This window comes from Nycticebus coucang, chromosome 17, assembly GCF_027406575.1.
Source record: "Nycticebus coucang isolate mNycCou1 chromosome 17, mNycCou1.pri, whole genome shotgun sequence".
Taxonomy (NCBI): Eukaryota; Metazoa; Chordata; class Mammalia; order Primates; family Lorisidae; genus Nycticebus; species Nycticebus coucang.
This window is the reverse complement of record NC_069796.1, coordinates 40,671,258-40,698,985: the sequence shown is the minus strand read 5'-3', so window position 1 is coordinate 40,698,985 and position 27,728 is coordinate 40,671,258. Positions and strand designations below refer to the sequence as shown.

Below are 27,728 nucleotides of genomic sequence, written 5' to 3'. Positions count from 1 at the left end.
GCGAATATGTACATGTCACAGGTAAGGCGTGTGGCCATAGGACTACGCCGCCCTTCAGGACAGGTGATTACAGGACCCTGAAATAGCCTGAGCTCGGGCGCATCACTCCATCTTCACACTTGTATATTTCCTCTATCCTCACTGTACAGCCTCCAGGTCCCATTGCCCTCCTCCTCCCGCGGTCCCCTCATAGCCCCACCCCCACGGCTTGCTGCGGCCACCGAAGCTGACCGCTCTGCGGCTTAGGCCAGAGGGGGAGGGGTAGACTTCCCCGGAGCTCAGTGGGAAGGGAGGGCCACACGGGGTGATCTGGGGGTCTAGGGAAGAGGAAGGTGGATGTGAAGGAGCAGGTACCCAGGGAAGAAGGCACTAGGGGAGGAGTCACTTCCCCGGCCTCGATTTCCCAGGGGGCAGAGTGGAGGACAGGTGTTTGAGTAGGGTAAGGAGGGGATTTAGGAGGGGCCTAGATGGAGGTTGGGTGGGGATAAGTGCAAGGTGAAGAGCAGAGGAAGGGGACTGCCTATGTATCCGGGTCTCGGGTAGTGGGGAGATGGCAAAGGAGTGGGTCACGGCTTTGGGTAGCGGTGCTCTGGGTCCCCTCCCAACGGGACCAGAGCGAACCGGAGCTCCACCTCCCGGCCGGAGGGGGGCGAGGGGGCGGGGAGGCGGGCCGGCCAGGAGGGAGGGGGGAGGGAGGGGGCGGGCCGGGCTGTGCGCTCCGCTCGCTGCTGGCTCCGCCGCCGCCGCCGCCACTGCCGCCGCCTCACACACTCCGGGAGCGGGAGCGCGGCGCGGACGCAAAGCCGCCGGGCTGCTGCGCCCAGAGCCAGCCGGAGCCGGAGCCTGAACCGCAGCGCCAGCCCCAGCCGTGCCGAGCCGCAGCCCGGGCCGGGGCCGGTGGCGGCTCATGGACAACGGGGCCGGCAGCCGGCGCTGCCCTAAAGCGGGTAAGAATCTGGCGACCGTGGAGGCGGCAGCGGCTCGGGGCCCAAAGCGGCCATGGCCGGAGGGAACTGAGGGAGGGGCGCTCAGCCGAGCGAGGCCGCGGGGCCCCAGCCAGTGCTCAGCGCGCCTGGGCTCAAGTGGGGGCGGCTGGGAGCACGGAGTGGGGGGCTGCGGCCGGGGAGCCCTGGCCTCCAAGGTCCGCGGCGAGAAGTCGAGAGAGGGGCGGGGGTGCTGAGCAGGACCCCGGTCCCTGCGTCCCGCACTCGGGTTGCTTGGAGCTCCGGGGATATGGAGACTCCCGGAGCGCGTGGCAGGCAGGATGGTTTTAGGGAAGCGCGCAACACCCAGTTGGGTTGGGGGGGCTCCCCGAGGACGGTGCAAGCAAGAATCTTTAGCCACAACACACACACACACACACACACACACACACTTGTTGGACGACTGGGTCGGCTCACTCAGGCGCTTCCAGCTCCCCGCGGACACCCGGAGGCCCAGACCACGGACATATATACATGTATATATACATCCGTACATATGTGCACACAGACATACCTCCGGCACACCAGCGCCCACTGGGGCACCGTCACCAGCTCAGAATCCACTTTAACGTCTGTACAGTCAGCGGCACGAACACACAACCCGTGACTATACAGAGCAGCAACACAACCAGCTGCGATACTCTAGACAGGGTTACACGAACACAATCTCGTGCCCTAATGTACGAGTGTCATGACCACAGTTCGCTAGATGAACACTCAGACATGACCCCTCACGCACATATTCCTTTAAGGAACACACCGTACAATAAATTACATTACCCACTCCTTGGTCGGAACACAGGTACACTGCACAGGTTTCCTTGCACTCCTCGACTGCACCCACACGAACACACAACCCAGGTCTCAGCACACGCCTTGACGGCACACACCCCAACACTAAGTGACACCTACAGCAGCGCCTCACGGTCGCAAACACAATCCATTGCTTCACACATCTTAACACTGAATGTCACACACACACCTTACACCAACAGTGTCACATTACACTGTGCAGCGCATACACACAAATACACTCCGTTCCTCTCCTTCAGAGCCCAGATTCTGTCTGGAGACGCCGCGAGCCCAAGAGCCCCTTCACCTAAATCACGACATTGTTATTGTAAATATCTGCACAGCGGGAGCCCTAGGGCTGGCTGACCGGCTTCCCAGCCTGCACCTCCCCAACCCCCACACGGGCCGGACCGGCCGGTATTCCGGGAAGTAGCTGGACCTGGACTGCCCAGACATTCCACCTCCCCGGGGCTCCTGGGCCCTAGGTTGCTTTGCAGATGTAAGCCTGGGGCGGTGACTGCGACCCTCTTAAGGCCATTTAGTTGAGTTCTCCCCGCCACCTGGGTCCCGCACACCTGGGTGCCTCTCACACCTGGGCGCCCCCTCCACCGGTCCCCGCTGCTGGCCATTTGTGTTCGCAGGCAAAGCCCTGGGGCCAGAAGGGAGATCTCAGCACGCACTGGAGCAAAATTGGTAGGCTAGATGGTCTCGCACCCCTACCCGCTCCCCGCCGTAGCACAGACTTAGGGTCTCAGTTTCCTGGAAGGCGACTATTCCTTTTGACTGGAAAGATTGGGGGCGGCGCTGAGGCCTTTGAGGAGTGAGCGTGGGGCAAAGACCCTCTTCCGCCTGCCACGAGAAGGTCGGTTTTATGAGAATGTCCCCGCCTGGCTCGCGGCTTTGTGATTCCGGCGCCGGCTCCGGTTCCCTCCCCACCCCTTCCCGGCGCCCGCTGCGCGGCTCGCGGCTCGCGGCGGCGCGGGCTTGCGGGAGACCCCAGGCGGTGGCCGGAGATGTAGAGGTGGAGGGATTCCCGGCGGCGGCCCGGGGGTGGGGGACGCGAGTGGCCCTCTGGCCGAAGCACGTTCTGTCCCCACCGCGCCCTTGCCTTGCCTTGCCTGGGGCTCTTGGACGCCGGGCGCCGCCGGGGTGGGGGTGGGGGCGGGGCTGCCCGAGCCTAGGAGCAGTGGATGTTGCCTCACTGCTCTCACCCCCCACCCCGGTCCCTTGCCCACACTACTCTTGGTCCTCTTGGAGGAGACGCTCCGCTTGCTGGGTGTGTGCCCACTGACCAAGGCGGTGCCGACCCGGGCTGCTCGGCTGGCAGAGTCCAGGACTTCCTGCGGGAAGAGGCAGGGAGCTTTCCAGCACCTGCTCTGGGTCAACCCTCGGGAGCTGCCCAGAAGGGGCCCCCCAGAAGGTATTTGTGACATCGGGAGATCTAGATGTGTGTAGGAGTGGGTAGGTGTTGCTTTCTTGACGTAGGGGCCTGCAGGGGGGAGCATGGAAACCTGTTAATTACAACTAGGGCATGAGGTGGAATCAAAGGGAGAGGGATGAGAAAGGGTCTCCAGAGATGGCCAGAGGCAGTGTAGTAGGGGGGTAGGTCTGGATTTAGTTCTGGCTGCGTTTAGTCCCCCCCGCCCCCCACCTCTAATCCCCAGTTCCAGGTGGGACTTCAACTGGAAAGGGGTGTCTTACTGGTCTGGCATCCTCCTAGCAGGGTTTGCTACTGTGGCTTTTTCTCCTCAGGGGAATCAGATAAGAGTTACCCAGCTAATTGTTGCTAAGAATGGGCTAGAAAGGACAGAAGGAGGCCTCAAATGGTGGGGGAGGAGTAAATGGGAATCAAGGTTGGGAGGGGGCAGTGGGGAAGGTGGAGACCCTTCTGGTAAAGGGTGAGGGCTGCCCTGCCAGGGCCTGTGGTGGGTGGTAAGGATGCAGTAGTAAGGTACGTGCCATCTTTGTCATCACAGGACTTGCCAGCTGGCAAGGGATCAGTTCCTTTATTCATTGAATCAAATAGCACCTACTAAGTGCCTAATGCTGGAAATAAAATGTTCTATTCGGTGATGGGAAGACTTTAAAAAAAAACAACAATCTGTCCTTTATGATATAGTAGACCTTATATGCAGCAGATCTCATTTAATCCTCCCAAATAATTTCAAGAGGCAGGATTTGTTATTTTCATTTCACAGCGTGGAAACAGGTTCAGAAAAGTAAATACACTTGGTGGTGGTCACACAGTTAGGAAATGGTGGACCGAGGATTAGAACCTCAACAGTCTGCCTCAAAAATGCAGATGCCGGCCACGCCTGTGGCTCAACAGAGTAGGGCGCTAGCCCCATATACCAGAGGTGGCGGGTTCAAATCCAGCCCTGGCCAAGAAAAAAAAAAAAAAAAGAATGCAGATGCCCAGAAGCCCTGAAACGCTAATAGAGGGTTGTGGAAGAGGAGAGAGGAGATGAGGTCTGTGCACTTGCTCACTGTGGGAAGCCTCTGTACAGCTCCACCCCACATTAGACCCACTTGCTTGCTCTCCTCTCCCAGACTCTCCCTTTGTCCCTTGGTGTTTTGTGCCTGCAGCAGTGGCTGTTGTATAACAGTGCTGGGGTGGGGGTGGAGAGGTAGTCAGAGCTGACCTGGTCATTGGGACAGTGATGTCTGCCTGTATGTGTTTTTTCTCTGGTCACAGCTTTCAGCACGAAGTGGACCTTGGTCCCTGAAGTTGACTGGAAATGAAGGTTCCAGGTGAACCCTCACCTCTGTCCTCATCTCTTCCTGGATGTTGACAGATTGTGTTTCCCCTGGCTTTTCTTGGACTCTGCTTCCTCATCCCTCACTCTTACACCCCCCATGGCTCTCTTGCTCCTCAAACTTAAGGGAAATGGGTCCTTGTGCCTCTCCTTGCTGAGGCTCTGACTTCTCAGGGTCCTGGGTGCCCATGTCACTGGGTGGAGGTGGGGCACCCTTGCCTAGGATGGCAGCCAGGGCCTGGGGAAGGGCAGATAAGGTGCTAAATGCTTTCATTGCTTCAAAGGCTGCCGGCTGAGACTAATGACTCCCAGTACTCAACTGCTGGGGACAAAGTTCAGAGTTGATGGGAGCAGGGGTGGTGATGAACTGCTCCTGCCTGAATCCCTGCAGACCTCTGGGTGAGCAGTGATAGCTGGGGAAGCCTGAGCTTGTTTAGTGCTTGAACCCTAAGCTTCTTCTTTCCCTTCTTGTCAGGGTTGGCAGCCCAGGAATGGGGAGGGAGAGAGAGAGAGGTGGTGGGTAACATAACAGACATCATTTTCCAGCCTCAGGGATTTCTATTCCTTTCCCCCATCTAGCCTTTTCCCTAGACTGTGGGATGCAAAGAGGCATTCTTTTTTTTTTTGTTAGAGACAGAGTCTCACTTTATCGTCCTTGGTAGAGTGTCCTGGCATCACACAGCTCACAGCAACCTCCAACTCCTGGGCTTAAGCGACTCTCTTGCCTCAGCCTCAGGGGCCAGGTTTGAACCGGCCACCCTCGGAATATGGGGCTGGCACCCTACTCACTGAGCCACAGGTGCTGCCCGCAAAGAGGCATTCTTATTTCATAAATCTTGGCTCTTCCTCATGCTATTTCTGTGACCTAAGACAATTAATTTATTCTTGCTGAACCCCAGTTTGATTGATCATCTGTAATATGGGGAGGGGTGTGATAATAATTAGTACCCATTTCAGAAGGTTAGATGATTAAATGAGATCCTATGTGTAAAACACTTAGTAAAGTCTTAGTATTTGCTGAGATGATGATAGTCATAAGCAAAGGAGATGATAATAGAGTTTGCAGAACCTTAGGCTCTTTCTTAATTCTGTGGACCTAGTGGTTGTTCCCAGGTGGTGTAGACCCTTGGAGCACAATTGCCTGGGGGTTTCTCTAGGTCCCACCTCCCGAATCAAATTTCCTATGGGTAGGGCCAGATAATCCTCATTTTGAAGGAATTCTCCAAATGCCTTGAGGGCCTAAACCCTCTTCAACTCTTGCCCCCACTCTGAGTAACCTTTCTTCTAACCTCATTTTCCTCATGGTCCTCTTCCCAGGAACACCTCCCCTCACCATCCCATACCTGGAATTACTCTGTGGGTCTCCTCTTTCCATTTCTGAAGTTAGATACTACAGTCTTTTCCCTAACTCACGCTGGCTGAAGGTAGGGCATCTTCTAAGACTGAGAGACAGAATGTGTCTCTGTGTGTGTGTGTGTGTGTGTGTGTGTGTATGTGTGGTAGGATAGTCTCAACAAGCATTTGGAACTTGTGCTGCCCAGGAAGTCTGAAAGGTTAGAGCCTCAGGATGTGTCCCTGCCTATGGGAAGGAAGCCCCTAAGTAGGAGGTTGATCTGTAGCTCTTGGAGCAGCCATACAGAGGTCACCCTGACTCTGCCAGTCCATGGACCTCTGAATTTGTAGCCAAAATTTGTGAGCAATCATTTTTTTTGGAAAAATCTGTACCATAGTTTCATAAAATTCTTAAAAGGATGACCCCAAAAGGTGAAATATCCTTGATATGGAGAGAAAGGGGGAAGTGATTGCCTTATTTCTCCTTAGTCAGGCTTAGGGTGATCTCAGTTGACTTCCCATATAACCCCTAAACTGCCAAGACTTATGCAGAGAATTGGGATCATTGCAACAATGATCCCATGTTGTTTGTGCGGACAAGGTGGTGGCAGAAAAGGGAATGAAGTTGGTGACAGTCCTCCGGGGATGTGTTTAGGTTGGGATTTGAAGCAGTAAGATGAGCCCTGTGCCGGGTCCATGAAGGTAGAGGGCAGGTGGCTGGAGGGTGGATCTAGATGGAACATCAGAGAGATTAAGATTGCAGCTGGGAGCAAACATGCATACTAATCAGATAACTGCCTGGCACACATTAGTGCCTAGGAGTGACCAGGGAGGGGGCTGTGCTCAGGGAAGGCTACATAGAGGAGGTGAAGTGTTTGGCTTGTGTGAGGAATGCGTGCATTCAGTGGGCATTTGCTGAGAGTCTACTAAGCACCTGAAACAGAGAAAGTGTAAATTTTGCCCTAGCAAGTTTTGAGTGGAATAGGGAAATGGCAAGTAAGTGAGTCAACAAGCAATGATCACACGGCAAGTCCCAGGATGGGCTAAGCACAGGGAGCTAAAGCAGTGTCTGTGAAGACCTACTTTTTGAGTACCTTCTGTGTGCCACGTCCTAGGCTTGACCCCGAGGACATAGGAATGAACAAAGTAGAAGCTCTCCTATTCTGTTCACAGTTTTGTAAGAAAGACAGACAACAAATTTTCCAAAGAGGTTCATAACTACAATTGTGCTAAAGTGTCATGAGAGATCATTCATTTGTTAAATACTCATATTATACTAGGCATTTAGCCTATATTATCTCAAACCTCCTAGAAAATAGGTAGTATTATTCCCATTGTACAGATGAAAGAACTGAAGCTTTAAATCATTTGCTCTAAGTCACGTAGCCAGGAAGTACCAACTAGGGTTTGCCTTAGACTGTCTGATTCCACAGCCCACACTCTTCTTCATCCTGCTACCTTACATTTGCCAAATGGGTACAGAGCAATGACCCCCCCAAATTAACAAATAATCATTAAAATTAACCAATAGTCCCCATCATGGCAGATTGGGCCACTCTTGTTTATTGCTGTGTCTCAATGCCCAGGACAGAGCCTGGCATGCAAGTGCCCAATAAACATTCGTTCAATGTGTAAGTGAGCACCTGCAGTGTACCCAGCTTTGTGAAGGTGCATGAGTGAGGGCCAGCGGATGAGTGAATGTTCAGAGAGCTGCCCCTTCCTTCGGGATGCCTGTCATCTGCTTGGAGAGACAGAGAACACAGAAATAGGTGCGCAATACCGGAGTTGAACAACACAGGCGGGCGGTGTCCCGGGTAGCCCAGTGATTCATTGCCTCGGGATTGGAGCAGACAATAAGTGGCTGTGAGTTGGAGGAAGGAGGGGTCACGGTAGGTTGGAGAGGCCCAGAAAGGCTTCCTAGGGGCCAGAGCCTGCCTTAGTGGGATGGATGTAGTTGGTGATAGGGACTAGGGTGGGTATTCCCGTGTGCGGTGGGTATTCCAGGTGCACCAAGTGGGGAAAGGAAACTGATCCAGAGCCCTCTGCAGAAAATGCTGGGCTAGAGGTTTTGGGTGTAACTAGAGGAGGGGCTGGCCATGGTTTTATTGGAGAGGGGCGCAGTTAAGATTGGAACAGTAGCTGACAGATGTGACTAGGATCCAGGGGAGATGGGTGGAAAAAGTGGGTTATTGTGATGGTGTGCAGCTTGTAATTAGCCAGGGCATGCAAAGCTCTAACTAGAAGGATTTGGTGTGGGCAAGGAGAGACAAATGTAAGGTGGAGCTGAACTGGTAAGAGGGAGAGAGAGCTGGGTGTGAAGTAGGGGTTGGATAATACATATGTGGGGATAGAAATCATATAGGAGCCAGATGTTCATCCAGAGACCAGAGGATGGGCGGGGGGTTGGCCAGTGGACTGGCTCTGGGCACTCAGGGAAAGGCTGGTGGTGTCATCGGCGGCTCTGTGCCTGCTAGGCTCCCAGTTGCTAAGGACAGGCCAGGGCAGCTCCCAGTGCTAATTCCAGGGCTAGTCAGCATTAACCACAGTTCTGACCCCAATCTCGACCTCTGCTCACTTATTCTACATACCTGCCTGTGGGAGCATGAGGGAAAGGAGAGGAGCCCTAGGAACTGTTGAAGTGTGTGTGTGTGTGTGTACATGTACACATGCGCTCGCTCTGGGGCATGTCCATTGAGGGGAAGTCAAGAGGGCTAACACCTATTCCTCAACACCAACCATTTTCATAAGCCTTGCCCAACACCAGCTGGCCTTTTATGAGAGTGGTGAATATTGGATTCTAGGGGTGATTGGTGTCAGAAAAAGGGGAATTGAGACGTCATACCATATACACATAGGCTGGCTTGGCATCTGAGAATAGAGAGAAATGAGTGCAGTAATGGTCCCAGGGTCTGGGGCACGTAGGAAGGTACCTGTGTCTCTTTTTTACCATGTGTGTGGGGAGGGGTGCTCCAAAGGGGGGTGCTTGAGGCCTCACCCTTGCACTTGCTCTCTCTCCCTATCTCAGTATCAGGGTAATTACCATGAGTGACTAAGGCGGGATGCTGGTGAGAAGGAGGTGTTGGGCAAAGCACAAAGCAGAGAGCAGAAAGGAAAAGAATGAAGGAGGATAGCGGGCGGGCCTGCAAGGAGCATCAGGCAGGTGAGGGCGTTCCGTGGGCGGGAGCTGCTCTAGACTTGCCAGGGCTTACCGGCTCCTCCAGCTGGGGCAGACACAGTTGCTACGCCCAGCCATGGGTGAGACTCAAGAGTTCTGGGCTCTGGGCTCTGGAAGCAGGGTTCTGTGTTAGGACTGACTCTCCTTGGGAGAGAATAGTGTGTTAAGGGGGAGAGGGCAAGGAGAGGACTGGCTCTGGGCACTCCCCAGGGCCTGGTTCCTCTTCCCATCTGATAGCCTCTGTTTTGCCTCTTCCTCTTGCAGCCCTCCTGATTCTGGGGCCTGCCAGGATGGGGCCCTTGAGGCCCAGCCCAGGTCCTGGGGGGCAGCAGTTGTTGCTGCCCCCCTTGCTTTTGGCACTGCTGCTCCTGCTGGCTCCATCCCCAGGCCACGCCACACGGGTAGTGTACAAGGTGCCAGAGGAACAGCCACCCAACACCCTCATTGGGAGCCTCGCGGCTGACTATGGTTTTCCGGATGTGGGCCACCTGTACAAACTAGAGGTAGGCGCCCCATACCTTCGAGTGGATGGCAAGACAGGTGACATTTTCACCACTGAGACTTCTATCGACCGTGAAGGCCTCCGTGAATGCCAGAACCAGCTCCCTGGTGAGCCCTGCATTCTGGAGTTTGAGGTGTCTATCACAGACCTAGTGCAGAATGGCAGTCCCCGGCTGCTAGAGGGCCAGATAGAAGTACAGGACATCAACGACAACACACCCAACTTCGCCTCACCAGTCATCACTCTGACCATCCCTGAGAACACCAACATCGGCTCACTCTTCCCCATCCCATTGGCTTCAGACCGTGATGCTGGCCCCAACGGTGTGGCATCCTATGAGCTGCAGGCTGGGCCTGAGGCCCAGGAGCTATTTGGGCTGCAGGTGGCGGAGGACCAGGAGGAAAAGCAGCCACAGCTCATTGTGATGGGCAACCTGGACCGTGAGCGCTGGGATTCCTATGATCTCACCATCAAGGTACAGGATGGTGGCAGCCCTCCACGTGCCAGCAGTGCCCTGCTGCGTGTCACCGTGCTCGACACCAATGACAACGCCCCCAAGTTCGAGCGACCTTCCTATGAGGCTGAACTCTCTGAGAATAGCCCCATAGGCCACTCAGTTATCCAGGTGAGAGGCCCTCTGCATCTGTTAGACCAACCTTTAGAAATAGGAGCCCACCCCAACTAGAGGAGCATTTCCTTTACTTAGGGGGGGAAACTTAGGGGAAAAGACCCCTTCTCCCCAGCCCCAGCCAGAAGAGACCTTCCCACAAAACCCCCCTTCTGTACCCCAACAGGTGATCTTAAGTTCTTTTATCGAGCTACTAAGATGACACGAACAGTAATTCCCCCCATCCCCAACGCAAACTCAAGCTGGGAAAACCTCTGAGAAGTGGAACTCCTTCCCTAGTCAGATGAGCTCCTTATTCCCCAGCCAGGTGAGCTAAGTTGGAACAAAGGAATCACCTTTTATCCAGGTAGAATCTTTCTGAGATGAGAATATCTTCCCAACCAGGGGCAGTTTCCCTTTAGCCAGTTGAGGTTTTCCTGAAGCTGGAAGACATAGCCTCACTTTGCTCCTCACTGGCAAACTCCAATGAGATCATTTTAGCCAGTTGAGTCCTTAGTGATCCTCAGACAACCATAGTGGGGGATCTATACACCTTCCTCCAACCCTAGGTATGCAGCATCCATGAATGTGGGGGACTTGGCACAGGGGTGGGGGAGTGGGCAGGGTTAGTTGCCTTTGTTGAAATTCTCAACACCATGGGTGGCGCCTGTGGCTCAAGGAGTAGGGTGCCGGTCCCATATGCTGGAGGTGGCGGGTTCAAACCTAGCCCCAGCCAAAAAAAAAAAGAAATTCTCAACACCCCTCTCCATGGGAACTGCCCCGGGGCTGGACAGCTTGGGGGGGCTGGGGCCTGGGAGGGAGCAAAGAAAGCGTCCCTGCAGACAGGTAGGCGTATCTCCCCCTGTCATCTCAGCCCTGGCCTCCTGCCAGTCCCAGCTCCTTTCTCCTTCCCCATGGGCTGAAGCTGCCTCTCTCTTTGATGTGAGGGAGTTAAGGAGGGCTCAGCCTGCCCTGGACACCGTTACCCATCTTGGGAAAACCCTTGGGAAACCCTTCATCTAGGTCCTCAAGCCAAAGTGGGGGAAGGGTGAGAGTTTCAGCCTTTATTTTAGCTGATATTTTCAGCTAGTGGACTGGAATCTGGAAAAGATAAACTGAGAATGAAGAGGGAGACAGACAGTCGGAGATGGCAAATAATAATAGCCTAGGTACCAGGCACTGTTCTAAATGCAGTATGTGTATTACATCATTTAATTCTTACAGAACAAGGTAAGCATTATCCCCAGTTTACAGATGGGAAACTGAGCACATAGAGATTAGGACCTGATATCACCTAGTTGCTGGGTTCGGAGCCCACTTTTGCTGCATCCAATAGCCTGGCTTCAGAGCCTATGTATATAATAGCTTTTCCACCCCCCAGTGAGGGGAAAGCTGGAGAGTAGGGCAGAGAGTAGGCTGAGAGGTTGACGAGGCTGAAAAGAGGGATGGGAAAGAACAGGTCGTGGGAAAGAGGCAGGATCGGAACTAAGCAGGAATGGGGGGGGGGGACAGATAGAAGCCAAGAGTCATAAACAAAGGCAAAGGGAGGTAAGCTGGCAAGAGAGAGATAAGAAGCTGGGTGGCCAATCTAAAGACAGGGAGATAGTGGGGATCCTCATCTTAAAGCTGGTGACAGGCTGGGGTCAAGGAAGGAGAAAACCGTTAGGGCTTAGAACTGACAGATATAAGCAGAGACCAAGGTAGTTAGGGCACCCCCACCCAGGAATCTTGTCTATAGAAAAAGCCCTGGCAGGTATAGTTGGAGAGAGGACTAGCAGTGGCTTGAGGGCCCACTAGGTACAGTACCCAGTAACATGTTAGCACTGATTTTTGTCAGAGATGGGCAGCTAGGAGGATAGATGGGTAGATGGACAGAATAAATGTTAAGGAGCACTTTGCAGGTGCAAGGCAGTGTTAGGAATTTTTTTGTGTATTATCCCATTTAATCCTCAGCAGCAGCCTGTGAAAACGATCTGTTTTTAATCTCCATTTTACACATTTGTAGACAGAGGCTTGGAGAGGTTAAATAATTGGCCCAAGGTCAGTCAGATAGTTACTTGGGAAGCCACACAACTGAGATTTGAACCCAGGACACTTCTGTTTAGCTTCCCAGTGACGCTGCCTGTTCTTCCCTCTCCTCCGATGGTCATCACTTTCAGTCTGGCTGGGACCCAGCTCCAGTGCTCACGTTTCTCCCTGCCTGGTGATACCGCATGGCCATTCCCACCTGGTTCCTATTGCCCCATTACCGCCCGTGTTTGTACAGAGTCAGGGTGACTGCGCGTTGGAGTTGGCGTGGGAGGGCGTGCCCACTGCAAAGGGACAGACAGTTCATTGTTTGGTGCTAGGAGCCCAGCCTGCTGCCAGCAGGCTCTGTGGCCTGCACTAACCCCTCCCTCCTGGCCGCAGGCTCAGGCCGGATTCCTCACATTGGTGCCTCTCCTCGTATTGGTGTCTTGCCAGCGCCAGTCAGGAGGAGAAGGAGCTACTGAAACAGGTTTCCCCGGTTTGACAGAGCAGTGGCCGGGCTTGGCCTGGCAGGCTCTCTCTGACCCACATCCCTACCTGGCTGCTTTCAAAAGAAATCCCCTCACCCATGGCCTCTGGTGGGCAATGAGTCTTTACTCATGCATACACAAACATGCACACACAAACACAGATACTTTGTCATGTAATCACACAGTCTCACATAATGATATGCTTGCATATGTGCGTGCATACATATTATACAATACATATATCCCTCACACTGTTCCATCTCTTCAGAAGGGTTGGAGGCAAGTTCAGCTGGAGGGAAGAGCTTCCTTAGGTGCTGGTTGGATCCTCATCCTCCCCACATTTGTGGAGGAATGACAAGATTTAATTCTGCCCAGTCCCATCTCTAGTGGTTGCCTATAGCACGATTGTGGATTTGTAGTCTGCATCTGGCTGTTCAGGAAAACAGGTTAGTAATGTCTGCCAGAATATTAGAATTGGGAAAGGGCAGTACTTGTTCAGCTGTTGGGAAGGGTTTCATGTTGGATTAGTCTTGTCTGTCATGCTTGCCCGGAAAAACATGGGCAGTACATGTGCCCTTTGATTTGCTAGCCTTGGTCTAACCCACTTCTGTTCTTCTTTTTTTTGTCTTCTGCCCTATAGGTGAAGGCCAATGACTCAGATCAAGGTGCCAATGCAGAGATCGACTACACGTTCCACCAGGCACCTGAAGTTGTGAGGCGTCTTCTGCGATTGGACAGGAACACTGGACTTATCACTGTCCAGGGCCCTGTGGACCGTGAGGACCTAAGCACCCTGCGCTTCTCAGTGCTTGCCAAGGACCGAGGTGCCAACCCCAAGAGTGCCCGTGCTCAGGTGGTTGTGACTGTGAAGGACATGAATGACAATGCCCCCACCATTGAGATCCGAGGCATAGGGCTGGTGACCCATCAAGATGGGATGGCTAACATCTCAGAGGATGTGGCAGAGGAGACGGCTGTGGCCTTGGTGCAGGTATCTGATCGAGACGAGGGAGAGAATGCAGCAGTCACCTGTGTGGTGGCAGGTGATGTGCCCTTCCAGCTACGCCAGGCCAGTGAGACAGGCAGTGACAGCAAGAAGAAGTATTTCCTACAGACCACCACCCCGCTTGACTACGAAAAGGTCAAAGACTACACCATCGAGATTGTGGCTGTGGATTCTGGCAACCCCCCCCTCTCCAGCACCAACTCCCTCAAGGTGCAGGTGGTGGATGTCAATGACAACGCACCTGTCTTCACTCAGAGCATCACTGAGGTGGCCTTCCCAGAAAACAACAAGCCTGGTGAAGTGGTTGCGGAGGTCACTGCCAGTGATGCTGACTCTGGCTCTAATGCTGAGCTGGTTTACTCTCTGGAGCCTGAGCCAGCTGCCAAGGGCCTCTTCACCATCTCACCAGAGACTGGAGAGATTCGGGTGAAGACATCTCTGGATCGAGAACAGCGGGACAGCTATGAGTTGAAGGTGGTGGCAGCTGACCGGGGCAGCCCTAGCCTCCAGGGCACAGCCACGGTCCTTGTCAATGTGCTGGACTGCAATGACAATGATCCTAAATTTATGCTGAGTGGCTATAACTTCTCAGTGATGGAGAACATGCCAGCACTGAGTCCAGTGGGCATGGTGACTGTCATTGATGGAGACAAGGGGGAGAATGCCCGGGTACAGCTCTCTGTGGAACAGGACAATGGTGACTTTGTTATCCAGAATGGCACAGGCACCATCCTCTCAAGTCTGAGCTTTGATCGAGAGCAACAAAGCACTTACACCTTCCAGCTGAAGGCAGTAGATGGTGGCATCCCACCTCGCTCAGCTTACGTTGGTGTCACCATCAATGTACTGGATGAGAATGACAATGCACCCTTTATCACTGCCCCCTCCAATACCTCCCACAGGCTGCTGACCCCCCAGACACGTCTTGGTGAGACAGTCAGCCAGGTGACAGCTGAGGACATTGACTCTGGTGTCAATGCTGAACTGACCTACAGCATCGCTGGTGGCAACCCTTACGGACTCTTCCAGATTGGGTCACATTCAGGTGCCATCACTCTGGAGAAGGAGATTGAGCGGCGCCACCATGGGTTACATCGCCTAGTGGTGAAGGTCAGTGACCGTGGCAAACCCCCACGCTATGGCACAGCCTTGGTCCACCTTTATGTTAATGAAACCCTGGCCAACCGCACACTGCTGGAGACGCTACTGGGCCACAGCCTGGACACACCACTGGATATTGACATTGCTGGGGACCCGGAATATGAGCGCTCTAAGCAGCGTGGCAACATCCTATTTGGTGTAGTGGCTGGTGTGGTGGCCGTGGCCTTGCTCATTGCCCTGGCAGTGCTCGTGCGCTACTGCCGGCAGCGAGAAGCCAAGAGTGGCTACCAGGCTGGTAAGAAGGAAACTAAGGACCTGTACGCCCCCAAGCCCAGCGGCAAAACCTCCAAGGGAAACAAAAGCAAGGGCAAGAAGAGCAAGTCCCCGAAACCTGTGAAGCCAGTGGAGGATGAGGATGAGGCCGGGCTGCAGAAGTCCCTCAAGTTCAACTTGATGAGTGATGCCCCTGGAGACAGTCCCCGAATCCACTTGCCCCTCAACTACCCACCAGGCAGCCCCGACCTGGGCCGTCACTACCGCTCTAACTCCCCACTGCCTTCCATCCAGCTGCAGCCCCAGTCACCCTCGGCCTCCAAGAAGCACCAGGTGGTACAGGACCTGCCACCTGCAAACACATTCGTGGGCACCGGGGACACCACGTCCACGGGCTCCGAGCAGTACTCTGACTACAGCTACCGCACCAACCCCCCCAAATATCCCAGCAAGCAGGTAGGCCAGCCCTTTCGGCTCAGCACACCCCGGCCCCCATCCTACCCCTACCGCGGGGCCATTTGGACCGAGGTGTGGGAGTGAGGGAGCAGGTGAGGGAGCCAGTCCAAGCCAGCAGTAGGAGGTACATCCTTAGAGATGGATATGCTGGTAATGATCTGTTGCCTTTCCCAGACGTGGGGATTAGGCTGAGGGAAAATTAAGGGAGGGAGGGTGTGCTCTGTGGTCTCCTCCCTGCCCTCTCCTCACAGGGGAGAGGCCTGTGCCTTGTTAAATCCCTGGACACTACACCAGCTGTTTGGTCTTTGTGGGTGGGGGCTAACGAGCAAGTGAGCAGATGTAGGGAGGGAAGTGGGGAAGGAATCTATCCCAAACCTAGGTCTCTATCTGAGACCATTGGTGCTTTTCTAACAGGAGACCTGGGGTCCTGGTGGCTCACTGGGTCGGGAACCTGCCAGGGAGAGGGGACTCTTCATTTGTGCCCCTGTGTGTATGTGTATTAACGTCTTCCTCACCACCAGGCTCCTCGAGCTGGGCCCCACCTGCACTTCCTCAGCCCCAACTCTTGTCCCAACAATAAAGTTCTGTATTTTTGGAGTTTTGGTTTCTTATTTTCCGGGAACTGAGAGAAGAAGTGAGAGAGACTGGAAGCAGTCCTTTGTTTCAGGTCCTACCTCAATTTTCCCTTCCCTTCCCTTGGCTCTTTTCCATATCCTAGACCTTCCTATTCTGTCCCACACCTATCTTAGCTTAAATCTCTCCATCCACCCCATGTCCCTGTCCATGTCTGGGAAAGGGCCCTTCTGGCCAGCCTTCAAATGGAGGTGTCTAGTAATGTGTCCCCTCACCCCATTCTTGTGAGGCCTTCCCCTTAGAAATGAACCCTTCACCAAGAAAGGACAGGAGGAGCTGCAGTGTTGTCTGGGACTTGATTTGTTTCCAGTCTACCCAAATGGAATCACCTCTGACAGACCTCAGACCAGAGCACCTGGTGGGCGTTCACTGGGTAGAGAACCTCTTGATTATACCAGCCACCTTCCCTCAGGGCAAGATCTTCCTTCAAGTCCTTTCCCCGGCCTTATCCCAACACCACTCAACAGCTAGCAATTAGCCAGCCCTGCCCTGTGTCTTCCCACTGTGATTACCAGCCCGGGCTGCAGGGAGCAGAGTCCAAGGAAGGTGAGGGAATTCCTTCTTGGCATTGACCTGCTGTGCACCCCACTCTTAGGGCTGGCTCCCTGCTCATGGACAGAAGCTTTCTACTGCTGCGTGTGATGCCACCTCCTTCCTTCAGCCCTTTGCTTTGGCCACTCTGAGCTGGGGGCTCTCTCTCTCTCTCTCTTCATCTCTCACTTCCTGCTCTCATGGGTCTGCCCTGTCTCTGATTGTACCTGGGGGGGAAGAAGGCTAAAGTGTGGGCAAGGGGCCTCGGGTCCTGGGGGAGTCTCTGAGGCCAGAGGCAGCCTATCTCCATGGTGACTGAAAAGGCTTGAGACACTCCCATGAGGTCCAAGGCGTCAGCTCTCTCCTCTGATTCCATCCACAAACTCCCCTGTGCCCTGGACGTGTTCTCAGAGTAAACTCCTGGAGTCCTTGGAGGAGTTAGATCTAGTCACATCTCATGTCTCCTGGACAAATCCAGCATCTGTAGGGTAACCAACAACTACTGACTTCTCTTTCTCTGCCCTTGCTGCCACTGCTTTCTTTCTTCTCTTCCTCTAGTGCCTTTATTTCATTTTCTTTCCCAGAGTTTGAGGTATTGTCCCTTTCTCAGCTATAATCCAACCCAGCCCATCCATGGAGCCATATTAAATACCTCCCACCATTCGGACACAACCAAACCCCATACCATGGGTTGTCATCAATACACATAGGTCAAGTTTCCATTGCATACTGAACTCTGCTTTAAAAAAAATGGCCATACTTATACAAATACATGTGAATGAAATGATGCAGTTGAGAGTCTTCCCCCCCACCCCCCAGACAGACTCTCACTTTTATTGCCCTTGGTAGAGTACTGTGGTGTCACACAGCTCACTGGGCTTACGCAATTCTCTTGCCTCAACCTCCCGAGTAGCTGGGACTACAGGCGCCCACCACAACACCTGGCTATTTTTTGTTGCAGTTTGGCTGGGGTCGGGTTTGAACCCGCCACCCTTGATAATATGGGGCTGGCCCTCTACCCACCGAGCCACAGGTGCTGCCTGAGAGTCTTAACTATTGAGTGAGAAGTGCTATAGTAAAGCAGTTTCCAACTTGTTCCATGAAACTATTTCTGCTACTACTCACTTCTATTTTTTTGAGTCCTTACCAGGTGCAGGGTACCATACTGAGCACCTTATGTGAATTAGTTTGTTTAATGCTCATAACTCTGTGATAGAGGTTATCTTAATACTCATTTTATAGAAATGAAAACTAGTGAGTGATGGAGCCAGATTCAAACACAAAGCATAGGAAATATAATTTCCAAAGTCTGCTGTTGCCCATTATGCTATAAAAAGAGGTGCTTCATGACTAAGTTTGTTTTGGTAGTAGGACATTCACTATCACATTAAAGGCTCTGCAAAGCCCTGCAAGAATGGCGGAACCTGTTAAATTTTGTTTAACTCTTGAAGTTTCTGAATTTGTTTGACCACATCGCTCCTCCCTACCTTGAGGAACACAGTATGGGGACTTGCAAAGCACATGGAAATAGGCTTCTGGGAGGAGAAGGTGAAACTTGCGCCAGCTTGTCAAAGATGTGCAGGATTTGGACAGGAGGGTCCCCCTGCCACGAGTTACCTTGAACAAACTCCTGAGACAAAGACTGACCATGACCAAGTTGGAGGCTGTGAGAAAGCAGGAAGGGGGAATATTCTGGCTGGAGTGGAGGGTATAAGAGAACACTGAGGCGAGATTGGTAAGAACTGTAGATAGTAAAGAAATGCATGCCTTGCCTTCAAAAGTTCCCTAAGAAGAAATGGGAGTCCTCAAAAGCTCTTAAGTTTTTTAGATATACTGAGTTGTAAAAAGTTCACTGGAATGTATGGTCAACTTTAAAGAAAGTACAGGATTAAACCTCTAAGGTTCAGACTAAGATGGTGACAGTGGGCGTCATGATGGAAGATTGGATGGATTTGGCTAAGTTTAGGGAGAAAGGACCCAGGATTCAAGGGATAATTGGGTATGGGGAATCAGAGGAGAGCTTCCAGGATTCCCAGATAGACTGAGAGTCTGGATGATGGGACAGCAATGAGATCATTGTCCATGTAGAAGCTAATTGAAAAAAGAGTTTGGTTTCATACATATTGAATCTGAAGGGCAGTAGGGATGACCAATTGGAAATAATCAGCAAAGTGTCTAGAACTATAGGACTAGAGTTTGGAAGAGATATTGGATCTGGGCTTTTAAGATTTGATAGTGGCAGAATTAGAGGGAACATTAAGCATTGGGTATAACCTAACCCTCCTTTTTACAGAAGAGAATCCTGGGAAAAGAAACCAAGTGACTTGCTTAGCAGGCAGGACTGGAGCCCTCAATTACCAGGTGCCCGTTCTTGGCCAGCAGTGACAGCCATGCTGCCCTATGCCTACTGTGCCTGTTCACTGCAACACTGAGTAGAATGTGCTTCTTTATAAACTCCCAGCCCCAAATGTCCAGGTCAGTTTTGGGGATCCTGTTAGTCATCACCCAGGCCATTTAGTGTTTTGGATCACAACATGGATCCTAAGCAGGGTTGCCTCATTACTGAAGATGAGGTGAGAGCCAAAATGGAGAAGCAGTTCTGTGTTGCCTTCCTGACAGCTCCAAAACTCCTTGTCCTGATAGCCACCTCCATCCCAGCTGCCTTAAGTGGGATGGCGATTATGTAGGGTTTTCAGGAGGGTGAGTCTGCACACCCGGGTGAGAGAATAAAGACAAAGTATTGCCAAAGTCTTGGAGACTTGGAAGGAGCTTGGAGACTCATCAGCAAGAGCCCTGAGCTTTGGCTGCTTTCACCCTGGCCTCTAGAGGCCCTGGGTCTGTGCCCTCCACAACTCCTAATTTCTGGTTGGCAAGAAAACCAGCGGCAGTCCCAGGTGGGTGTTTGGGTGGCTGGTTAGTTGTGCCAAGTGCCAAGCTGAGGTTGCCAGGTTCCTGGGCTGATCGTTAACCTGTGGCAGGCACACAGGGCTGCTGGCTGAGAGCAGCCTGTCACCATTCCACTCCCCTGACCCTTAGTCCTCAGTTTAAGCTTCCAAGTCTGGCTCTACCAAGTCAGTGTCCCTCCCAGAAGCTCTTTTCTATTTCCTAGAAGGAACCTCTATTTGAACTAGCCCTCATAACCTCTGATGGATGCTGTGCCCTCCCCCCACCCCCTTGTGCATGGGCTCCTAGGTGGACCCTCCCCTCTATAGGTAACTTTCTGTTTCCTGATCTGGAGGACTGGGGAGATTCCATTGTTCTGCTACCCCCTCCCCCAGGTGCCCTGGTTATCTCCCTCTCTTCCCCTCCCTCCTTTTTCCACACACCCAGGCCTCTCTGCAGAGAGATGAAGTGGGGATGTGGGCTTCCAGGTGGGAGGAGCCTCCAGGGAGTCCTGAGGCTACCTACTGCCTGACAGATGAGAGATAAAGAAGAGAGGGTAAGGAAGAGGTTGGCTCCACGGTTGGATGGAGGCAGTGGAAAGTCACAGAACAGGGAGACAGGTGAGGACCTAGAATTTGGAGGGTGCTGCTTGGAAAGAAGGGGACTGTCCTGGTACTAGCAAGCTGTTTGTGAGTTAGAAGTCTAATGCTTTTAGGAAGCTGTTCTAGAACTTGGAGGCTATGTTGGTGTTTAGAGGTGATGCTGGAATTAGGAGAGTTGGCTGGTATTGTGCTATTCTGGTGTTGGGTGCTACACTGTATTAGGGGCTGCTCTAAAATTAAAAGGAGGCTGTGCCAGGTTGGGAAGCTGGATTAGACCTAGAAAGGCTATGCTCTAACAAGTGGTTGTACTAGATTAGGATTATTGTGGTAGCTTGGGAGCTAATAACTTGGGGGCCTACGCTGTATTGGGACTTTCAGTGGATGGACTTGGTTGTATTGGAAACTGCCCCACAATTAAGGAGCAGTCCTCCATTGGAGCCTGTGCTTTCTGGGGGACTGGGATTTTGCTGTGCTGGGGGCTGGGACTTTTCTCAGTTGCTGTGGAGGCCTGGGGGAGGCTTGGCTGGAGCTAGGGCCTGGTATGGTGGTGGGTTTTGTGGGGCAGGCTGGCTTGCCAGCAGTGACCCTCTCTCTCCCTGCAGTTACCTCACCGCCGTGTCACCTTCTCGGCCACCAGCCAGGCCCAGGAGCTGCAGGACCCATCCCAGCACAGTTACTATGACAGTGGCCTGGAGGAGTCTGAGACACCATCCAGCAAGTCATCCTCGGGGCCTCGACTGGGTCCCCTGGCCCTGCCTGAGGATCACTATGAGCGCACTACTCCCGATGGCAGCATAGGAGAAATGGAGCATCCCGAGAACGGTGAGGAGTGGCAGCATAGTCAGGGAACTCTGGGAATGAAGAGAAGCCTGGGATTAGTGATGACACCTTTAAAAATACTTCATTTATTGAGTTCTTGTTGTGCATTCAGTAGCAGTCACCAGGCTGAGTGCTTTCAGGTTTATGTTTTATCCTCACAACCACTCTCTGATCTGAGAGCTTTATCATGCCCACTTTAATGGAGGAAACTGAAGCTCAGAGAGGTTAAGTTACTAGCCCAAAGTCACACATGTAGGAAGTGACAGACCTGGGAGGGAGTCAAACCAGGTTTCTCTGATGTCAAAGTTGTTGCATTTAGCACTACATTTATACTGCCCCTGAGAACCGTGCCAGAAGCCTTAGAAAATGGTGAGAAAACCTCAAAAAGGCAGATGGTGTCCTCTAACAGGGTGGAAGGTGCTTGAGAATAGAAGAGTGGGCCCTGGATTTTGTAGGGAGCTCAGAGAATGGTATGATGGTCCCCTGGGAAGAGGAGTAGGAGAAGGTGTGGCTGAGGAGCAGCGGGAGGTCTGGCAAGGGGGTAGGAAGGGGCCTGTCTGGTAGAGATTTGGAGTGTGATGGCAAAGGGAGGTCTGGAAGTGGAGGTTGGCATGGGAATGGATAGTGAGGTGTGCCATCAGCATGCGTGTGTGCAGTACATGTGCTGTGCATGGAGTGAATGAACTAGCCTTAGGGATGGAAAGGCTGTAACTTGGAGCTGTCCCTGGGTCTCATGCTCTCTCAGTCCAAAGCCTTCTTTCCCCGAAAAGATGGAAAGTTCCACTTCTTAGCCCTCAGTCACAGGGCCCTTGTCTAACCTCCCTGGCCCTAGGTCTTAGAGTCCTATCCCTACCCTGTCCCCTCCATGCGTGATCTCATGCCCGTCTCGTCCTTTTTGTGCCCGCGCAGAGCCAGCTGCCCGGAGCAGGCCCTGAGGCAGAGTGCCAGGTATGTGGGAGCTGCTCTGGGGTCTGGGGTCTGGGGTCTGTGGGACTTGGCCCAGCACCCAGCCCCGCCCACTCAGTATCCATGTTCTGCTCCATGCCTCATTGGGCCCCTCCAACTCTGGCCTTAGCTGAAGAGCTTTGGCACTTTGAGGATTAACAACAGAGCTGTCCCCCTCCTCACCTTGCATTGGCAGGAGGCCAAGCCAGGGTGGGTAGTGCCAGGGGAGCTCCTGACCCAGGGAGTGCTACTCAGTCATGTCCCTTGCGGGGTCACTGCCTGGTGCTGTCTCTGAGTGAGGGCAGCGGGACAGGGCAGCTGTGACAGGAAGTGCTCATGGCCCAGCTGTTCCTATGGAGATCTCTGCTGCCCAGCAACCACACTGGCTACTGCTGATGTCAGGCGGCCAACTCCTGTTCCCGTGGGTGCTCTGGGCAGGGAGCCGGGGCAAGGCCAAGGGTGGTGGCTGGTGTAGGGGCTACAGTTAGATGGGGAGGGGCTGCATGAGCGTGCTTGTGGGTGTGAGTGTGTGCTTCTATGTGAACACCTCACATAGAAGCTCAGCCCTTCTCCACGGCTGTAAAGCAAGGCCTTGCTATGCTGGGGTAGGGTGGGGGTTCTAGGACAACTGGGAGCAGCATGTGAGGCTTGAAGGGTATCACAGGAGGGTATGTACCCATCTCTGAGGACAGAGGTACCCAGTGTAGTAGATTTGTGTGTCCAAGCCTATCTCTGTGGTGAGTGTGTGTGTGTGTATGTGAGAGAGAGACAGAGATTTTGATTGTGTCTTTAAATGAGGATGGAGGTTCCCTGAGCCTTACCTGAGGGTAGATTTCCATGTTTAAGGCTATCTGAAGATAGATGATGGGGCATGTAAATGAGTGTGTGTTTGTGCACTTGTCTGAGGGCAGATTTGGTGGGTGTGTGAAGAGAGCACCGGAGGGTGGGTGAGGATAGAAGGAACGTGCCTATTTAAGGATAGATTTATGTGTGTGTGGACAGGTACAGTGGCTCATATCTGTGATCCTGGCATTCTTGGAGGCTGAGATGGGTAGACTGCCTGAGCTCACAGGTTCGAGACCAGCCTGAGCCACAGTGAGACCCCATCTCTAAAAATAGCTGGGCATGGGTGGCGCCTGTGGCTCAGTCGGTAAGGCGCCGTCCCCATATAATGAGGGTGGCGGGTTCAAACCCGGCCCTGGCCAAACTGCAACCAAAAAATAGCCGCGCGTTGTGGCGGGCACCTGTAGTCCCAGCTACTCGGGAGGCTGAGGCAAGAGAATCGCTTAAGCTCAGGAGTTGGAGGTTGCTGTGAGCTGTGTGAGACCATGGCACTCTACCGAGGGCCATAAAGTGAGACTCTGTCTCTACAAAAAAAAAAAAAAAAAGTAAAAATAGCTGGGCATTGTAGTGGGCTCCTATTGTCCCAGCTACTTGAGAGGCTGAGGCAAGAGAATCGCTTGAGCCCAAGAGTTTGAGGTTGCTGTAAGCTATGATGTCATGGCACTCTACTGAGGGCAACAAAGTGAGATTTTCTGTCTCAAAAAAGAAAAAAAAAGATTTATGTGTGTATGTGTGAGAGAGCGTGTGCATGGTAGCCTGGCGGGTAGGTGGTAGGAGAGTATGTGTCTGTTTGAGGGCGTGTGTGCCTGTGACTTCAGTTGAGCAGGGAGGAGCATGTACTCCTGTTCTGAGGCAGGGTGTAGATGCCAGGGGGAGGCCATGGAGCAGAGCTTGCCAGGCTGCATGCCTAATGAACTGGCCTTCCTGCTCTCTCCTGCAGACCTTCGCCCTTTGCCTGATGTCGCCATGACGGGCACATGTACCCGGGAGTGCAGTGAGTTTGGCCACTCCGACACGTGCTGGATGCCTGGCCAGTCGTCTCCGAGCCGCCGGACCAAGAACAGCGCCCTCAAACTCTCCACCTTCGTGCCTTACCAGGACCGAGGAGGGCAGGAGCCTGCGGGCGCCGGCAGCCCCAGCCCCCCGGAAGACCGGAACACCAAAACGGCCCCCGTGCGCCTCCTGCCCTCCTACAGTGCCTTCTCCCACAGTAGCCATGATTCCTGCAAGGACTCGGCCACCTTGGAGGAAATCCCCCTGACCCAGACCTCGGACTTCCCACCTGCAGCCACACCGGCATCTGCCCAGACGGCCAAGCGTGAGATCTACCTGTGAGCCCCCTCCTGGCTGGCAGCCATCCCCATACCCCAGCTGCCGGCCAGCTCCCCCATGGATCCATTCCAGGGCCCCTACTCTCGACCCCTCCAGCGTGGACTTCCTGGCCAGGGCCCCCAGTGGAGAGGAGTACTGGCCTCATGACCACGCTGGCCCTTCCTTCATGCAGGGTCCAGGTCCTCTCCCCTCATTTCCATCCCCTAGTCCCCAGGAGCTCCTTCTTCCCCTTTATGGGGCTCCCCCAACAGATGCCCAGGAGGGCTCCTCTACAGTGACTGGGCTCCCTTCCCTTGACTTCCAGGGAACACCCTATCAATTTGGGCAGATGGTGGAGTCAAGGGTGGGCAGCACATTTTTAACCCATTGTTTCCCGCATGGCCGACCAGGGCGGGGATAGCATGCCCAATTTTAGCCCTGAAGCAGGGCTAAACTGGGAAGCCTCTCTCCCTGGGAACTCCCAGAGGAAACTCTTGACCATCAGAGGCTTCCTGAAGGGCTTTTGTTACCAAAGGTGGGGTGGGGATGGGGGTGGGAGTCGAGTGGAGGCCTCGCCTTCCCATATTGCTCCTGGGCTGGCCCACCTGCCTGCTACGTGCCCATGCCTGGTCCCATCTGGGCCCCCCCCTTCTCTGCTGGTCATGCAGTGTTTGTATATAAGGACCTTGGAATGACGTCCCCATTTCTGCCTGATTTGCAACTTTTCTCGTTGATGTTGTGTTGTCTTGGGGGACCCCTCTTCGGGGGACCTGCCCTGTGCCCCTCCTCCCTGCCGCAGTGCCCCCACCCCAGGCCTCTATTGTTCCATGTTGTAAATACCCCTGGGGCCGTGGTGGGATGGGGGTACAGGCCAGGGAAACAGTGGGTGGGTGGGGGTTTTGGGATGGGGGTAACATTCGCCTATCAGCAGAGCTGGGCTTTTATTTAATTTTTTTTAAAAATACAAATCTCTATTTTTTTGGAACTGTTGCGCTGTGCCCTGGGGGGAGTCCCCCGCTCAGGCTGGCTTCCCACACCCAGATGAGCATCACAGAGGGGCCCCGAGGTTGTGGGGGGCAGCTGGACAGGGGTGGGATGACTGTGCCTCTGGCCTGGTTGGGTGAGTTGGGAGCAGGAAGGTTTGCTCAGGGGCTGGCTGGTTGCTATCCCCCAATATGGGGGGCCTGCGCCCTGCCCCCACCTTGCCCCCCAACCCCCAGCCCCTGCCATGACTGACCCGTCAGCCTGTAAAACCACCATTGCCTTGATCTCAGGGGGTGGGAAGGGCTGCCTCAGGGCACCCCGGGCTCCAGGCCCCCTTCTTCCAGTTGGGCTTCCCTTTGCCAGGGTCAGGGGTCCCATAGGGGAGGGGCTGGGGAGATTAGGGGGCAGAGAAGCCCAGTCAGCCATGATGAGGTGGAGTTCTTTTCTTCACCTCAGGGGGCCAAGGTGTGAGGGGCGTCCTGTAGAGCCCCCATTTCCCACTCTGGCCATCTCAAAGCCTCAGCCCCTCTTCCTTCCAGAAACCCCCACTGCCTTGGCCCGTACCTCTCCAGCTCCCCAGGGGCTCAGGCTGGGCAGCTGGAGACTCAGGGTATGGCCCTTGCTTGACTTAGTCCAAGCTTGAGGGGGTGGCCCACGTGTGGGAGGGGCGGGTAGAGGCTGCTGGGTTGTCTGGTGCCTTTGGGAGCTGTGCCACTGGGGTCTTGTCTCCTGTAACCCCAGAGATTCAACCCCCACCCCAGAAAAGCCAGGGGGCTGAAGAATCACCCTATTCTCTGCCCCTTACCCCTACTATGTCTTGGGGTAACAGTGCTGGGAAGGAGAGCATTGTTTGTCTGGTGACCCTCACATAGCCCTTCTGTGGAGGGCAGGGGGTAAAGTGGGCTGGGTGGCAACAGCCAGGTCTAGGGTTTGGCCAAAGGCTCCTTTCCCTGGGGGAGGCCCAGGAAGTGGGCTAGGGGCTTGTTAAAGAGACAGCCCCTTCCCCTGCAAAAATGGGGCAGGTGCAATAGTGGTGGAGTTGGTAGCATTGGGTGCCCAGCTGGAGGAGCAATGCCCTCAAGGACTGACCTGAGTCCTGGATCTTAGAGGTCAGGATTCAGGTAAGAAGATTGTATGAGGCTCGTTTGCTTGGTGGAGAAGGTGGTCCAGACAGGTGGCATTCCTGGGGTCAACAGATTCCCGCCAAAAGCCCCTGGTGGCCTGGGTAGCCTGCCCTGGTCTTGGAAACCCCTGAGCACTGAGTGGAAGGGCAGAGGAGCATTTTGCACATTGGAGAAGCCAGAAGGAAGGGGGTGGCCCAGATGGCTGGGAGGGCTGAGAAGCACAGAGCAGAAGCCCTTCCCGCAGGCAAAGACAGACCCCTCACCCCCTGGTTGGGGTCAGGGCACTGAGTCTGTCACCACCTGGGCACTGGAGAGGTGAAACCAAAGGTGGGCAGGGGATGGTCACAGCACTGGGGACTATCCCTGTTGGTCCTAGGTCTGTAAAGCCCCTCCCCAATGCCTTGTGTCGCTGTACAGTTTTATGTACCCACAGGCGACATTTGGCCAGAGGAGACTCTCCCTCATACCTAGCCTGACCCAGTCAGTGTCTTCCTAGAAGGGACCTCGTTGGTCCCCATCCCCCTACTTCAGAGCATGTCTCTTGGTAGGGGGAGGATGTATGGGGACATATTTCTCTCCTAGGGTCCCTGAAGCATGTCTCACATCCCTCGGGAAGGTCTCTGAGCATTCCTCACCTCTGGGGGCTCTCTAGGCCCTATCTCTCCCCTTGGGAGTCTCTGGGGGACATGTATTCCCTTTGGGGACCATGGGAGCAAGTCTCTCCCCACCCCTCCCCAGACTCTCTGGGGAGCCTGTTTTCCTCCCAGGGTTCCTGGGAGTACCTAAGGCAAGTCAGTGGGCCATCTCTTTTCCCAGGGAAGGGGTCTATCTCTGAAGCATGTCTGGGAAGGGATGTTTCTGGCCCTCCTCCTATCTCTCCTATGGGGGTGTCTCTGCCCTGCAGCACTTTGGGATGAAGCTGGGCGTCTCTGAGTTGTCTTTTCTTTAGGGGCTCTGGATCACTCTCTCCGGAGGGTGGGACCTCTGGAGCCATTTCTTCCCTGAGTAGGGGCTGTCTCCGGGTGTCGGGAGGGCTTGTGTTGGCGCCATGAGAAAGTCTTTTAAGGGGCGTCTCCACGGGGACTTCTCTGGGAGGGTAGACTGTGTCTCGCCCGTGGGGTTCCGGAACCCCCTGGGCAGGTGTGTCTGCCCATGGCTAGGGGGAGACTGTGTCTTCTCCGGTTATCTGAGTGGGGAGGGGGGCCGTGTCTCTCTCGTGTGTAGGGGGGTGGGGCTCGGGGTGGGGGGTTGTGGGCGCGTCGGGTGCCCATCCTGGGGTCGTGTTTCTCTTGGTTCGTGCCGCTTCCCACCGCCTCGCTCCTCCCGGGAAGGGCCCCCGCCCCGCCCCTACTCCACCCCATCCCTGGCGCTGCGAGCACAATCCCGTTGATTTGTAATGATTTCTGTCTCTTTCTGTCTTTCTCTTTCTCTGACCTCCCTCCCACGCCGCGAGCATGCGCAGGCACCACCCCTACCCCCTCCGGTTCGGTTCGTTTCCGGTTTGTTTGCTGAGCTGTCAATGAAAGACCCGTGTAATTATTCCTGAGCTTTACAATAAAAGTGTGAAAACCG

The 27,728-nt window shown here is 54.0% G+C and overlaps 1 protein-coding gene across 9 annotated transcripts; it reads left to right on the top strand.

Moving 5' to 3' along the window:
* PCDH1 (protocadherin 1) lies at positions 1-27,728 on the top strand. Of its 9 annotated transcripts, XM_053566256.1 has the most exons (6): positions 3,695-7,632; positions 9,303-10,165; positions 13,286-15,481; positions 20,733-20,952; positions 21,859-21,897; positions 23,678-23,812. In XM_053566256.1, exons 1-5 carry the CDS (start codon positions 7,536-7,538, stop codon positions 21,882-21,884), a joined length of 3,402 nt encoding a protein of 1,133 aa, XP_053422231.1. In that variant the 5' UTR covers positions 3,695-7,535; the 3' UTR covers positions 21,885-21,897; positions 23,678-23,812. The 9 variants fall into 9 exon arrangements, with proteins under 9 accessions (XP_053422229.1, XP_053422224.1, XP_053422228.1 ...); XM_053566254.1 differs by lacking the exons at positions 3,695-7,632; positions 21,859-21,897 and adding an exon at positions 1-21 and having other exon boundaries at positions 23,678-27,728; XM_053566249.1 differs by lacking the exons at positions 3,695-7,632; positions 21,859-21,897 and adding an exon at positions 765-947 and having other exon boundaries at positions 23,678-27,728.